The following is a 15,761-nucleotide window of genomic DNA, read 5'->3' as shown; positions in this document are numbered from 1 at the left end:
CCCAGGGGCAAAGCCAGGTATGTTTTGCACTTATATTAGTAACACTTTAATTTTTTAGGTAAAATTTGCTGATGAGCGGCGGCATGGAAAAGCCACTGCTTCGCAGGGCCGTAACTAGGGTAGTGCGACCTGTGACATGGCACCGCACAGCAGGAGGCGCTGTTCGGGCCTGTCAATTTTTAGTTTTATTATCATTCTCCTCTTCTTTTATCCCCAGCCTGTCCTGGCCTCCCCCAGCTCTTCCCTGGCCCTTCCCCAATGAGGCCATGGCCCTCTTTTTCGTCTTATGTCCCTATCTGAAAAATAGGGGGGGAGGGGCGCCAATGCTCATTCTGGTATAGGGCACCAAAAAGTCTAGTTACGGCTCTTCTACTTAAAAGTATACCCCTATGTCTTGTTTTATTACTCTTTGTCCCAAATAATTGTAAAGCAACAGAGCATGCTGGCACTATATAAATCTTAATAATAATCTATTTTTGTTTATTAAAGTTTCATGTAGGAAATGGCTTCTGTCAATCAGAGTGAAGATGGCGAGGATAATGTGGATTTAATTAATTTTAAAGAGCCGGTTCCTGTAGAGACTATAAACAATCTTTTAACCTTTTTCTCTGGTTTCGGTTTTCCCACTGATAATCACAAAAGTCATGTCGCTATACGTCAACAACTGGGGACAAGTTACAATTTTGAAATGAGATGTGAGGCCAGGAGATTGAGATCTTTCCATTCACATGACAAATTGTCAAGTTGGTGTCCAAAAGAGATGGCCAGTGCTGGGCTATATTTCACTGGTGTCAGCATCAGCGTCCAGTGCTTCTGCTGTGGGATTGTTTTCAACTGCAAATCTTTAAGAACCCCACCAGGCAAATATCATGCAAATCACAACCCAACCTGTAGTTTCTTAAAAGGAGAAGACATTGGCAATATTTCTAAATACGAGGTAAAGGTTCAGCATTCACAGACTGACCAGGAATCTCTGCAGGTATATATAACAGAGGAATCCAGATTAAACTCTTTCACAAGTTGGCCTTTCTATGCCAGGATTCAACCTGCACAACTTGCCATTGCGGGGTTCTTCTTTACTGGTGAGCTCACATATGTGTTATTTATGTAAAGAGAAATGGCAGGTTCAGATGTTCTTTGGTTATTTAAAAATCTAAAACAAATGTTAAGTAAATAAAGTTTTATGCGCTAATCATCAAGCAGTCATTTTATCCCACATAGTGTAGTCAGCTTAATAACATACAAGGAAAAATGAACTGTTGGGTAGACAATACCCCACACAAAAGGCATAACCTACCCAAAAGTTTATGTAACTTGGATAGGGCAGCCATGATAGAGCATGCAGGAGCCAGGATCTCAGTGTTATGGGCAGGTAGAACATAATGAATCCATCTGGCTTCTTCACCATGGGACAAGTGATTAAACTTTATGGTCAGGAAGGATTCATATGAAACAACCAGCAAAGAGGTGCTGTATGATCAACACACAAGAAAGGTGAGCGGTTTCAGGAGCCTGGTCTTGGCGGTATTTACTTACTGTAGTTGACATTCATGCACCAGTAGGGGTGCTGAAAGTGAAAACCAGTAAAAGTCTAAATAGTATGGTGGATCAGGGTGGCATATTAAGCCTAGGGACACCGGGAGGGAGTGGGAGCAGGTACTAATTACACAGGCTTGGCCTTGTAGGGTCCCGGTGAGCTTTGTGGCAGGCCGCATTATATTTTCCATTCAGTTTTTTTTCAATGCCGGCATGGCTACGCCTCCCAGATTTGGTCTTGTCCCTTTACATCAACTGGGCTGACTGAATGTCTTGACGGCCCATTCTGGAATTCCATGCTATTTTTTTATAAAATAGGTTCAGGAACGTATGGGGTAGAAGTGGGGGGAGCTGTGGGTGATGTGGGAGGAACTACAGCAGGGCAGGGGCATCAATTGGTGTGTAAACTTTTTTACAAACAAAAGTCAAAGTTTTGGCTTTTGGGGGTGGGTGTTGTTATAACATGTCAATCTATAATATAATATGTAAAACTATGCAAATACCGAAATATAGGAGAGACGATTGCTGTAAATTTACGCACACACACCCACCCACAGGAAACCAGAACCCATACTAAATATATAGGGAAAGCCACATTGATTCTACATATATAAGAAAAGCAGGATCTATATTTATATTGAAAAAGCCAGATTCATATCAAATACATTGAAAAAGCCAGATTCATGTAAAATACATTGAAAAAGCAAGAACCACTTAAAAAAAACATTAAAAAAGCCAGAACAACATAAAAAAACATTGAAAAAGCCAGATCCACATAAAATACATTGAAAAAGCCAAATCAATGTAAAATACATTGAAAAAGCCCGCATCACATAATAAAATACATTGAAAAAAGCCAGATCCATGTAAAATACATTGAAAAAGCCAGATCCACTCAAAATACATTAAGAAAGCTAGAACCACAAATAAAATAACTATGAAAAATCCAGAACCACATAAAATACATTGAAACAGCCAGAACCACATAAAATTTTTTGAAAAAGTCAGATCCAAGAAAATACATTGAAAACTTTTTCTTAACACTATATAAAACCCCATTTATTATATATTTCCAAATCCTAAAGGTAGAAGAGACACTGTACAGTGCTTCTCCTGTGCCGGCTGCCTAGGACACTGGGAGGAAAATGATGACCCATGGAAAGAACATGCCAAATGGTTTCCTGAGTGAGTAACAGAACATCTACTGTAATGTTCAGCGGGCCACAAGAGAAAGGTAAGCAGGAGATATCTGTGATATCTCCTGCTTAACCTTTTTGATGAATGGCCAGATTTTTCTACAATTGCAGGTGAAATTATTAATTTTTACCTGCTTATGTAGAAATTAAGTGATGATGAAAAGGTCACAATGACTCCACTTTTCCCACTATCTGGTCATGTTTTCAGAATGTATATTTTTTGTGCTTGGACATCAGCATATAACACTGTTTTCTTGTACTCTACTGCTTTTATACCTAGGGTATGTTTTATTTTTCTTATTGAGAAATTTTTATTTGATTTTCACATAACAAAAAGAAACATATACCTAAACAAGAATCAAAAAGCCAATTAGCAAAAGGGCAATTACATACATGCTTGTGTTTCAGCATATTATCAACATACAAATACTTGCATATAAGGGTCATCTAATCAAATCAGTCCCTCTCCAATACAATAGTAGCTGTCACAAGGCCATGCCCAATTTTTGTGCGCACGCCTGTGGTATGACATTATGCAATGGCCCCTGTAGTAGTGCCCATTATGCAATGCCCCCTGTAGTAGTGCCCATTATGCAGTGCTTCCTTCCTGTAGTAGTGCCCATTATGCAATGCCCCCTTTAGTAGTGCCCATTATGCAGTGCTTCCTGTAGTAATGCCCATTATGCAATGCTTCCTGTAGTAGTGCCCATTATTCACTGCTTCCTGTAGTAGTGCCCCTTATGCAGTCCCCCTGTAATAATGCCCATTATGCAGTGCTTCCTGTAGTAGTGCCCATTATGCAGTGCTTCCTGTAATAGTGCCCATTATGCAATGGCCCCTGTAGTAGTGCACATTATGCAGTGGCCCCTGTAGTAGTGCCCATTATGCAGTGGCCCCTGTAGTAATGCCCATTATGCAATGCCTCCTGTAGCAGTGCCTTTATGCAGTGCTTCCTGTAGTACTGCCCATTATGCAATGCCCCCTGTAGTAGTGCCCATTATGCAATGCCCCCTGTAGTAGTACTGTGTTTCCTGTAGTATTACCCATTATGCAGTGCTTTCTGTAATAGTGCCCACTATGCAGTGTTTCCTGTAGTAGTGCCCATTATGCAGTGCTTCCTGTAGTAGTGCCCCCTGTAGTAGTGCCCCTTATGCAGTGCTTCCTGTAGTAGTGCCCATTATGCAGTGCTTCCTGCAGTAGTGCCCATTATGCAGTGCTTCCTGTAATAGTGCCCATTATGCAGTGCTTCCTGTAGTAGTGCCCATTATGCAATGGCCCCTTTAGTAGTGCCCCTTATGCAATGCCTCCTGTAGTAATGTCCATTACGCAATGGCCCCTGTAGTAGTGCCCATTATGCAGTGCCCCTATAGTAGTGCCCATTATGCAGTGCTTCCTGGAATAGTGCCCATTATGCAATGTCCCCTGTAGTAGTGCCCATTATGCAATGCTTCCTGTAATAGTGCCCCTTGAGCAATGCCCCCTGCAGTAGTGCCCATTATGCAGTGCTTCCTGTAGTAGTGCCCATTATGCAGTGCTTCCTGTAGTAGTGCCCATTATGCAGTGCTTCCTGTAGTAGTGCCCATTATGCAATGCCCCCTGCAGTAGTGAACATTATGCAGTGCCCTTATAGTAGTGGCCATTATGCAGCATTCCTGTAGTAGTGCCCATTATGTAATGGCCCCTGTAGTGCCCCTTATGCAATGCTCCCTGTAGTAGTGCCCATTATGCAGTGCTTCCTGTAGTTGTGCCCCTTATGCAGTGCCCCCTGTAGTTGTGTCCCTTATGCAGTGCCCCCTGTAGTTGTGTCCCTTATGCAGTGCCCCCTGTAGTTGTGCCCCTTATGCAGTGCCCCCTGTAGTTGTGCCCCTTATGCAGTGCCCCCTGTACTTACCTGACTTCACTCTGGGCACTGCTTCCACTGTCGCTGACTGCTGGATCTAACTGGATCTGAATTGTTGACATACAAACATAGAACTCTGTCAACAGAATATACCTACGGTATGTTTAATGGTGCTGTCCCATCCCCCGTTCCCTTCCACCCCTTCTTCTCCCCATGTGTTTTCCCTGTTCATTATTAGCTAAGCATAAACTTTTTTTTAATCTATTTACATATGTTTACAGATGAATAGTTTCGTAGTTAGTGAAAACCTTAAAGTAACTATAACTTACAATAATAGTAATTATTACTGTGGCCTTTTATGACTGATTGTTACCACAATGACGCTTGTTTGTTTTGCAATATTTTATTAATATTTTGTAATGTTATGTTAATCTTATTGTTATGGTATATCACTACTTGCTGAATGAGTAGTGCCCATTATGCAATGCTTCCTGTAATAGTGCCCATTATGCAATGCTTCCTGTAGTAGTGCCCCTTATGCAATGCTTCCTGTAATAGTGCCCCTTATGCAGTGCTTCCTGGAATAGTGAACATTATGCAATGCCACTTGTAGTAGTGCCCATTATGCAATGCTTCCTGTAATGGTGCCCCTTATGCAATGCCCCCTGTAGTAATGTCCATTACGCAATGGCCCCTGTAGTAGTGCCCCTTATGCAATGCCTCCTGTAGTAGTGCCCCTTATGCAGTGCCTCCTGTAGTAGTGCCCCTTATGCAGTGTTTCCTGTAGTAGTGCCCCTTATGCAATGCCCCTTGTAGTAGTGCCCATTATGCAATGCTTCCTGTAATGGTGCCCCTTATGCAATGCCCCCTGTAGTAATGTCCATTATGCAATGGCCCCTGTAGTAGTGACCCTTATGCAATGCCTCCTGTAGTAGTGCCCCTTATGCAGTGCATCCTGTAGTAGTGCCCCTTATGCAGTGTTTCCTGTAGTAGTGCCCCTTATGCAGTGCCTCCTGTAGTAGTGCCCCTTATGCAGTGCCTCCTGTAGTAGTTCCCCTTATGCAATGCTTCCTGCAATAGTGCCCATTATGCAGTGCTTCCTGGAATAGTGCCCATTATGCAATGCCCCTTGTAGTAGTGCCCATTATGCAATGCTTCCTGTAATGGTGCCCCTTATGCAATGCCTCCTGTAGTAATGTCCATTATGCAATGCCCCCTGTAGTAGTTCCCCTTATGCAATGCTTCCTGCAGTAGTGCCCATTATGCAGTGCTTCCTGGAATAGTGCCCATTATGCAGTGCCCCTTGTAGTGCCCATTATGCAATGCTTCCTGTAATGGTGCCCCTTATGCAATGCCCCCTGTAGTAATGTCCATTATGCAATGGCCCCTGTAGTATTTCCCCTTATGCAGTGCCTGCTGTAGTAGTTCCCCTTATGCAGTGCTTCCTGTAGTAGTGCCCCTTATGCAGTGCTTCCTGTAGTAGTGCCCATTATGCAGTGCCTCCTGTAGTAGCGACCCTTATACAGTGCCTGCTGTAGTAGTTCCCCTTATGCAGTGCTTCCTGTAGTAGTGCCCCTTATGCAGTGCTTCCTGTAGTAGTGCCCATTATGCAGTGCCTCCTGTAGTAGCGACCCTTATGCAGTGCCTGCTGTAGTAGTTCCCCTTATGCAGTGCTTCCTGTAGAAGTGCCCATTATTGGGCACTTCTAAGGGAGACCACTACTGGGGGCACTGCATAGGGAGGACTACTACTGGGGGCACTATTTAAAGGGCACTGCATAGGGGTCATAATCATAAGTGACCACGCCCATTTGTGCCGCACGCGCACATAGGGTGGGGGGCTCAATTTTTTTATTTGCCCTGGGCTCCAAATACCCTAGTTACGCCACTTCTGTAAGATTAGACAGAATGATATAATTTTATCCACTTTTGCTCTTAAACTCTTGTGTAATTGGTTTATAACTAATTTTGTTGGTATTTGTTAACCTGTGCTCACGGTGGACAGGTAGACATATCCAGTACAGACAATTACTTGCCGTTATCCAGTAATTTGTGGATTGGCTATATGGTATTGTACTGTACACATATGTGAACATAAATCAATGTGATTAAAATATTGTGCAAATGTGACATGGGATAAATATATTTCATGACAGTTTATTCCTAACAAATATATTTTCTCTCTTAGGTGTAATTTTCTCACACATAAGAAAACTCCTGATGAAATCAAAGCATATATTTCATCCTACAGTGGGTTTGACGGATTCACGTTCTCATTATGTTGGTGTCTGAGGCCTTAGATAAAAACATTCTTTGTTGTTGGACATGCCAAAGGTTAAATGGGATATTATTGACAGAGGTCAAAACACAAGTTACTGAGCGACACATATAGTAAAACATCCATGGAACCAAAGACAGCATATGCATTTAATACTGTACACATGCAAGGTCTCTAATGCAGAAATGTGGAGTCTCTCAGGCCTAGGAGTTTGAAAGTCCATGTACACTAAATTCAGGGTCAAATGCAGAAAGTACAATCAGGAGCAGGGGCACAATACGGACCGTTCAGATCCAATGGCCGGATTCAGAGACACTGCTGTGTCTTTGGATGCAGCGGTGATGCGAAAATATATTAATGCTGCAGGGGGCGCCTGAGGACAAAAGACGCCCACTGCTGGCATCGCATATCCGAGTGCTGCATCTGAAGATGCAGCATCGGATAAGCATCGCCACCATCGGTCGCAAGATTGGCCATTTGAGTAAGCCTAAGGCTACTAACAATGGCTGTCTCATCTCCGTAGCCAAGGCTAGTAAATCTGTTATGGAAGATGCAGACACTTGCCTCAGCTTTCCCACAGAATGGAGGCGACACTTTGTTACCAATCACTGCCCCCTCATGATTGACAGGCTGTGGCTGTTTGGGAGGAGGTGATGGTCCCTCACCTACTCCCAAACAGCCACAGCCTGTCAATCATGCTGTGGCTTAGAGGGAATGGCAAGCGATCTGGCAGTACTTTGCTATTTTTCCATCGATGGTAACCATACCAATGACCATCCCTACTTTACTTATCTGCTCCCCGGGAGATATCTGGGGAGCAGACACTGGTGACCGCTTAGGGGAGCATGGACGGCTTACTACGTCATTAGGCCCCGGTTTCGTGTCGTTTAGCTCCACCCACTCCATATAGAGCCACGAGTCACGGCATTTATCTCCCCATCCTGCCCACTTCACTAGGAAGTGGGCGAGATGCGGAAGATGTGGATACTCTTCTGGAGTTGCAGGGGGCTCCCCGGCAAATCGGGAGCCTCCCGACACTTCCGGGAGGGTAGGTGAGTATGCATTGACATGCTTTCTTCATTCTTGGTGATGATGGTGTTTTCCAGCGCATCGACTGGTGTTTTGTCTCAAAATTGTACTGGCAGCATTTCAGGCACCCTGCTAGCCAGAAGAAAGAGCTGTGGGGCGGCAACAGTGCTGCCCACAGAGCCCTTGCACTCTGTGTGGCAGCACCGGTTGCACACCAATTTTCCTTTTGTAACAATTTTCTTTGAACTCTTTTGCTACAATATCCATTTAGGCTTATATATATCCTATCTAAAGAAGGCTGCATTAGATATTTGCAGAAGGACTGCACAGTCAGGTTTTCTAGATAGGATTTTCACAACTTAACAAACTTAACAAACGCAAGGGACCACCAAGGACCAGGGATGCCTAGTGGGGGGAGAAGGGCGGGTTATAATTACCCAGAACTGGGCTTACTAAAGGGGCCCCACCTCCCTCCTACCTGCAGTGGGAGACGGGAGACTGCTCACTGCAACTGAGCAGCAGCAGTCTCCTCTGTCTGTGGGGGGTGCAATCACACTAATCGTGCCCCCCAAGGATTTGCACCAGGCTAGGGGGCTCACAGCACCCCCCTCCCTGGCATGTGCGGTGCTGCAAAAAGTTTTTTTTTCCACCATGAAGTCTTTCCCTGCTGAATTGCTCCCAGTGAGATTGAGAATTGTTGGTGTACTTTGGGCAATGCAATACTGCTGTCAATGTTTTGAAAACTTTTTGATTAAAGGCTGTGTGTTTTACTAATATAAATGTGTGTTTTATTCATATAAGTGTGCATTTTACGCCTATAAATGTACATATTACTCCTATAAATGTGCATATTACTCCTATAAATGTGCATAATACTGCTATAAATGTGCATAATACTCCTACACCTCTCACAGCGACTCAGTCTCACCGGGCGCCATATGGCGTATTGAAATTCGGTGTATGAGGACACATCTGTATTTTTTAAACTTTTTTATGATTCTACTGTATTACATTTCAATGCGTCCAAAAATATTGTGATTAATATATACCTTTTATTCTAGGGAAAACATTTCTTTTCTGCTGCTGGTGATCAGAATCTCCCCACTGAACCAAGTAAGTGCTTATAGATTCACTGAGTAAACACTAAAGCTGGCCATCCACTATACAATTTTCTGTCAGATATTTGTCCAATCTGGCTGGTTGGAATGAAAACCTGGTAATGTATGGGAGCAAATGACAGTCGTCCATTTGCTCTCAAACACTGGAAAATAGCCAAAAATGGTTGTTCAGACAAATTGGTTAAAACACACAAATGTAACAAATTTGAACAATTTTTTTTGTCCTTTTTTCAGTGTTTAAAACCATATGATCGACTGTCATTTGCTTCCTTACATTACCAGGTTTTCATTCCAACCAGCCAGATTGGACAGATATCTGACAGAAAATTGTATAGTGGATGCCAGCTTTATAGTAATTTATACCGAATGTATAAATAGTAGATGCAGGCCTGGGACCACATTTTGTGGCCACTGTTGCTGTTCTGCCCCCTCTGTACCCTGCTGCCCCCCCACCCCCACTAGCAAGCCACAACATTTACCATGTCTCATCTGTATAATAGAAATTTATTTACTCCCCCGACACACACATACATACCCATAATTATAAAATATATGTCAAAATGTAAACATCCTGTGAGAACATGAGACAAAACATTTCTAAGTTGGTAAAGGACAGTTGATTTATAAAGTAACAGATACATATTATTATACTGTAATTTGAGAAAGATTAAATATTGCTTATTTCAGCATTGTAGAACTTATTTATTAACACATATGTATATATATAGATTTTTTTTCACTTCTGCTTTAGTATTTTTCTTTCTGTTCTAAAAATGATAATTTTAATGACTAAGCCGAAATCAGTTCCTCGTTATTATGTTTTCTACATGTCAAATGTGTCTAAAATAAATAGGATTAAAATAAAATAAAGTATACTCTGCAAAATGATATGTAGGCAAAGTACCCATATTAACCTCCAACACAAACAATAGTGCACAATAACAGTAGGCATTTTAGGTACCAATATATAATACAGGGAGCATCCCAGAGACTGATATACAATACACAGAACATTCCAGAGGCTGCTATGCAGTGCATAGAACATTCCAGAGGCTGCTATGCACTGCATAGAACATTCCAGAGATTGATTTACAATACAGAGATAATTTCAGATAGCTATATACAATAATATACAATACAGAGAGTATTCCAAAGACTGCCATACATTTCAGAAATTATTCTACAGACCGCCATTCAATAGAGAGAGCATCATAGCTTACCTTACAATACTGAGACCACCCTAGTGATCACCACACAATACAGAGAGCATTCCAGTGACCGACCATTCAATACAAAGAGAAATCTAGTGACCTAACCATTGAATTGAAAGCGAAATCCAGTGACTTATTTCCTTTATGGGATGGGTATAGGATGCCAGCGCTCGGGATTCCGGCAGTCAAAATCCTGATGCCGGCATCCCGACAGGATTAGGATACCGACACTTGGCGGTCAGTATCCTAACCCTCCCCCTACCCCTGCACTTCCTCCCCGGTGCATAAACATAACCTCACCCCTCCTAGTGCCTAAACCTAACCTCCCCCCCCACACCCTAATCCTCCCCTCTTAGTGCCTAACCCTAACCCTCCCCCTAGTGCCTAACCCTCCCCCCTAACTCCGCTACTCACCTTTATGGATGCCGGTGGTGGGGATGCCTGGCTCCAGGATTCTGACGTGTCAAGATTCCGTCGCTGGTATTCTATGCGCCGGCATCCCAACTGAATTACTGACGCCGCAACCCACTTAGGGATCAGGATAACGGCGTCGGAATCCTGACAGCCGGCATCCTGATCATAAGATGGCAGTCTTAGCCTCGGAGGGGAGGGTTAGGTTTAGCCACCCTTGGGGGGATTTAGGGTTAGGGTCAGGCTGCTGGGAGGGGGGGTTAGGGTTAGGCACCATTGGAGGGAGGTTAGGGTAGGCACCCCCTGGGAGGGTTAGGTTAAGGGTGCAGGGAAGGGGGCAGGGCCGTAGCTAGGGTAATACGGCCAGTGCCATCGCACAGGGCACCACAAGTCAGGGGGCGCTGTTTGGGCCTGTCAAATTTCTGTTTATTATCGTTCTTGCTTGTAGCTTCCTCTTATTTCATCCCCAGAATCTCCTGGCCTCTCCTATCTCTTCCCTGGTCCTTCCCCATGAAGACATGGCCCTTTTTTGGGTGCATTATGTCCCTTTGAAAAATGAGGGGGGCGCCAATGCTCTTTCTGGCACAGGGCACCAAAAAGTCTAGTCATGGCTCTGGAAGGGGGGGTTAGTGTTAGGCACCACTGGGGTTAGACCGGCATCAGGATTCTGACTGTTCGGGCTGCCACTGCCGGGATTTGAACTGGCGGCTACTGAACCTCCGGTATTTCATACCCAGCCCGATAGACACACCTAAACTGAACTTAAACAGGTACGAAAATTAAGAACTATCTTCAGCGTAAAGAAGAAAAAGGAGTCCTGGAAGTGATGATATGGGCCCAGGGCCGGATTACCAATGGGGTGGGTGGAGCTTCAGCTCCAGGCCTGCTATCAAAATAGGCCCACAGCATCTGTTGTGCTGCGGCAGAGAGGAAAAACAGTTTTCCTGCTAGGCTGCTACATCCAGCCTCCCCTGTGTGCGGCTGTCTGAAGCTCCGCCACCGGCACCCGACCACCCCCTCCCTACCCTGTCTGCGGCTGTCTGAAGCTCCGCCCCCAGCACCCGACCACCCCCTCCCTGCCCTATCTGCGGCTGTCTAAAGCTCCACCCCCTGAGACCCCGGCAACCGACGGCCGCTGCCCACAGTCCAGACGCCGGACTGTGACATGGACTTAAAGGCACAATGGAAGAGTTCAATAGCCCTTCCTGCACCGGGTGTCTCAGCTCCGCGCCGCTAGCCATCACAGCTGCCACCCCCGCCGTCGCCACCACAACCTTAAGCAGCCGAGCAGTAGGAGGAGCTTATCGTCGTGAAGGAGGCCGTAACAGGGTGACCGATCCGAACTCTGATGGCAGTGCTGGTGACTGCAGATTGGGATGTCAAGCTGCTGATCCCAGCCTAATTCAGTTAAAAGGTATGAACACACTGACTGTGTATTTTATTCATCATTTATATATATATATATATATATATATATATTTGTATATGTGTGCAGGTACTGTCCATATGTATGTGTGTGTATATATATATATATATATATATATATACACAGTGTGTGTATATATATATATATATATATATTTATATTGATTGTGTGTGTGTGTACTGTCCATATGTATGTATGTGTATATATACAGCATGCGTGTATGTGTGTGTAAAAAAAATAAATACTATATATATATATATATATATACACTCATTTAGCCAGCGCCTCTGTCTCAATCCCCTGCTCAGCCCCACCCCTCTCTACTGCCCTCCCCCCTCACGAGGCTCCATTCCGCCTACACCCCCTGTCGCAACTTTGTCCCCTCCCACTTCATCACGGGTCCATTCCGACTTCACTGCCACCATACTTACCGCAACGGCCGATCCACTACTAACGCTGCCCTGTCTCCCTCGCAGTGGGAGCCATTGAGGAGACGTGATGGCGTTGCACAATTATTATGTAGCATATATGAATATATGTGTGTGTGTGTATGTATGTGTGTATATATATATATATATAATATATATATATATATACATACATACACACACACTTCAGGGTGCACACGTACATGTTATAGCATATATTTTATGCACTATAAACGAGTAGCGACTTTAGTGTGTATTTTTGTATATCGGGGACACAACACTGTGGCATAATGTGTATCTGGGGCACTGGAATGTAAAATAAAGTATTTTGGATGCATAACAATGTGGCATAATGTGTATCGGGACTCTGCGAAGTGGCATATATGTACTGGGACACAGTGGTATATAGTGTACCATGGGCACTACAAAGTAGCATAATGTGTAACAGGGACATGACATAGTGTCATATAGTGTACTGTGGGCAATGCAAAGTAGCATTATGTGTAAAGGGGTCACTACAAAGTGGCATAATGCGTCTTGGGGTGCACTACCATGTGGCATAATGCAAGATTCTAGTCCTGGTGACTAGGTATTATTAGAGCCAGGTGTGCTACAAAAGTACAAATATTTTTAATTGTAAAGAAGAAGGCGGTTCGTAGTGCATACCCACCACATTCAATCAGTGTGGCTCCACCTCCTACTACCATTTGACTGTGTGAGGTGAAGCCAGAGCTGCCTCTGCCATCCCGCATGTAATGGGGGAATCAAAGGACAGACTAACTCTCTCCCAGGCCACATCACCGTGCTTGAGTTCCAGCCATAGGGTACAGAGCCCCACAGGGGACGATGAGTATTGAGATCCCACCCAGCCTGACGGAGTTGCTGCAGGGCTACATGGTAGAGGTCCTCTGTCAGAGGCCTACGGACTTGGAGGACTTCGCGAAGGGTGCACTACACCATCCTGAAGGAGACCTGGCTGCAAGATGACACAGGGGCCACTGTGGCTCCTGGCCTCATGCCTGCAGAGTCAACTTTGTCAGGGAGCCCATGCAGACTGTGTCCAACAGGGAGGGGTTGGATGAGGACTCCGATGCTTCAGACTGAAGGTAAGAGGCCAGGGCTCGGTGCCTTCCTAGCGCTTCCTAGCTAACACATCGTAGAGTAGATAGACCTGTAACCCCGTCCTGGGGCTCTTACAGATGTGCTAGACCAGAGGTAGGCAACATGTCGCATTCCATCTGATGAGGAACTACACTTCCCAGCATGCCCAAACAGCCAAATTGTTGCAGGGTATGCTGGTATGCGTAGTTCCACAGCGGCTCTGAATGAGGGCCAGAGTCTATTAATGTTTCCCCAGCTGCTAGTCCCCTTTTAGCCGGGAGATAATTTGACTGATGGGTGTAAGATAGCAGGGATTGGATTTATTACTTACTGCTCCTCCCTCACTGCTCCGCCTTCGTCCTGCTCGGTTCGATGGTTGTGCCTCAGCTCTCAGCACTCTCTGGCCCAGCTGTTCGTCACCAAGAAGGGGGAAGGCTCAGGGGTGGCCCCTGTTGATGCTGCTTCCTCCCAGCAGTGTCCGCGCAGTTCTCTGGTTGCTCCGCACCCGGACCTCCTGCTGTCAGCGACGATCCTCGACGCTCACATCGATCCCGGCAAAGGTTTTTCTCACAGCGCGCTCCGTTAAGTCCCGTCTCCTTCCCCTCAGGCAAAACACTCCCAGCGGCCCCCGCAAGTCTCTTTTATAACAGCGGTTGCGCGCCGGTCACTTTCCCGCTGACCGCACGCGCTGCTCTAGACACTGGCCACCTATGTTAGTGCAGAGGGATTCAAGTGTCCCCTCTGTTGTGGCTGGAATGTCCTGCTCCTGGCCGCGTGCCCACTGGTTCCCTATGTCCAGAGTGGGTAGCAGGCTCCATTGTCTCCTCATGAGGGGGTGCACATACAGAAATACAAATGACACTTTTTAATAAAAGAACTGGTATTTTGCTTTACCATAGGAACAGTGTAAATATATTAACTGAACTGTACCCTCTAGGGGTCACACTACATCCACAGAAGATCTGTGGTTAGTAACAACCTCCCTGCCAAGTTCCTCGAAAAACTGTGTGCAAGTGTACCTAGAAGAATTAATGCTGTTCTGGAGACAAAGGATGGACACACCAAATATTAATTTGATTTAGATTTCTCTTCTGTTCATTCACTTTGAATTTTGTTAATTGATAAGAAATAAACTATTAACACTTCTGTTTTTTTTTTTAAATCGTTTATTAGATTTATAGAAAGAAACAGCAAAACAGTATGTCATCTCAATAGCTATAAAATCTAGTGAAAAACATTATGCCATATAGAGAATAAAAATAATACAATTATAAATAAACCATATAGCAACATATTCAGCAATAGAAAAAATCACATTGAAATAAAAAACAAACACAATAGACAACATAATATTGATTCCTCAACAATATAAAACTTGAAAAAGACACTGGCCCTCATTCAAGAAGCGACCGCTCACTCTGAATGAGGGCGGCCGCTTGCTTTTTCTAGTGCAGCCTCCTGGTCGCTAGCTAAGCTGTGGGTTGCCAATTGATATTTAACTGCACAGGAGTTGTGAAGGATCAATTTGTTAGTGTTTTTGGAAGCCTGGTCAACTGGGGCACAAAGTAATAAGTTGGTAGGGGAGAGAGAGAAAGGTAGGGTCACAACTGACGATATAAGGGAGCGGATCGTGTTCCAGAATGGAATAATTTTTGGGCAGGTCCACCAAGTATGAAAAAAGTGCCAGTTTGGCCACAATGTCTCACAGGTCAGAAGTATTAGAAAACATTTGATGAAGGCATTCTGGAACCAAATACCATCTAGTGAAAACTTTATATAGATTGTCTCCAATAGCCACACTGAGAGAACATTTAGAAATAGCAAGACGTATTGTTTCCCAAGTATCGTCGCATAATGGATGTCCCAAGTCTGCTTCCCATGCTAGTTCATGTATAGATAGTGAGGAGGACTCCAATGTCAATGTCAAATAGAATGTTAGACACAGTCGGATTAGGGGACTCCTTCCTTACACACACAGCAGCTGGGAAACAGTACACCAGTCTGGATTCGAGTACAAGCTGGTTGGCACCAGTCTTTATTGTGCAAAACAGAAGTAACATAAAGAAAACATAAACATAAATCCTAGCCCTGTCTGGGCTCTAACTATACAAATAAATTCCCTTACTACAAAGCCTGGTAGGGCCTAACACCCTGACCAGCAACAAAAGTACAGCACAGCACTTACAGA

The 15,761-nt window shown here is 44.4% G+C and overlaps 1 protein-coding gene across 2 annotated transcripts in view; it reads left to right on the top strand.

Moving 5' to 3' along the window:
• Positions 1–15,761, top strand: part of LOC148509031 (baculoviral IAP repeat-containing protein 1-like) — a 109,128-nt gene that overhangs the window by 13,669 nt on the left and 79,698 nt on the right. Inside the window, exons 2-5 of one of the 2 annotated variants that reach the window (XM_088443774.1) lie at positions 490–1,082; positions 2,622–2,721; positions 6,760–6,839; positions 8,938–8,991. In XM_088443774.1, coding sequence (XP_088299900.1) covers positions 503–1,082; positions 2,622–2,721; positions 6,760–6,839; positions 8,938–8,991 — 814 coding nt within the window. In that variant the 5' untranslated portion in view covers positions 490–502. Of the gene's footprint in view, positions 1–489; positions 1,083–2,621; positions 2,722–6,759; positions 6,852–8,937; positions 8,992–15,761 lie in introns of those variants that run through there. The other variant, XM_088443773.1, reaches the window with a different exon arrangement.

The sequence above is a fragment of the Taudactylus pleione genome, unplaced genomic scaffold, assembly GCF_031769625.1.
Source record: "Taudactylus pleione unplaced genomic scaffold, aTauple2 ptg000333l, whole genome shotgun sequence".
Taxonomy (NCBI): Eukaryota; Metazoa; Chordata; class Amphibia; order Anura; family Myobatrachidae; genus Taudactylus; species Taudactylus pleione.
Note: the sequence above shows the minus strand (reverse complement) of the source record. Positions and strands in the feature narration are given on the sequence as shown.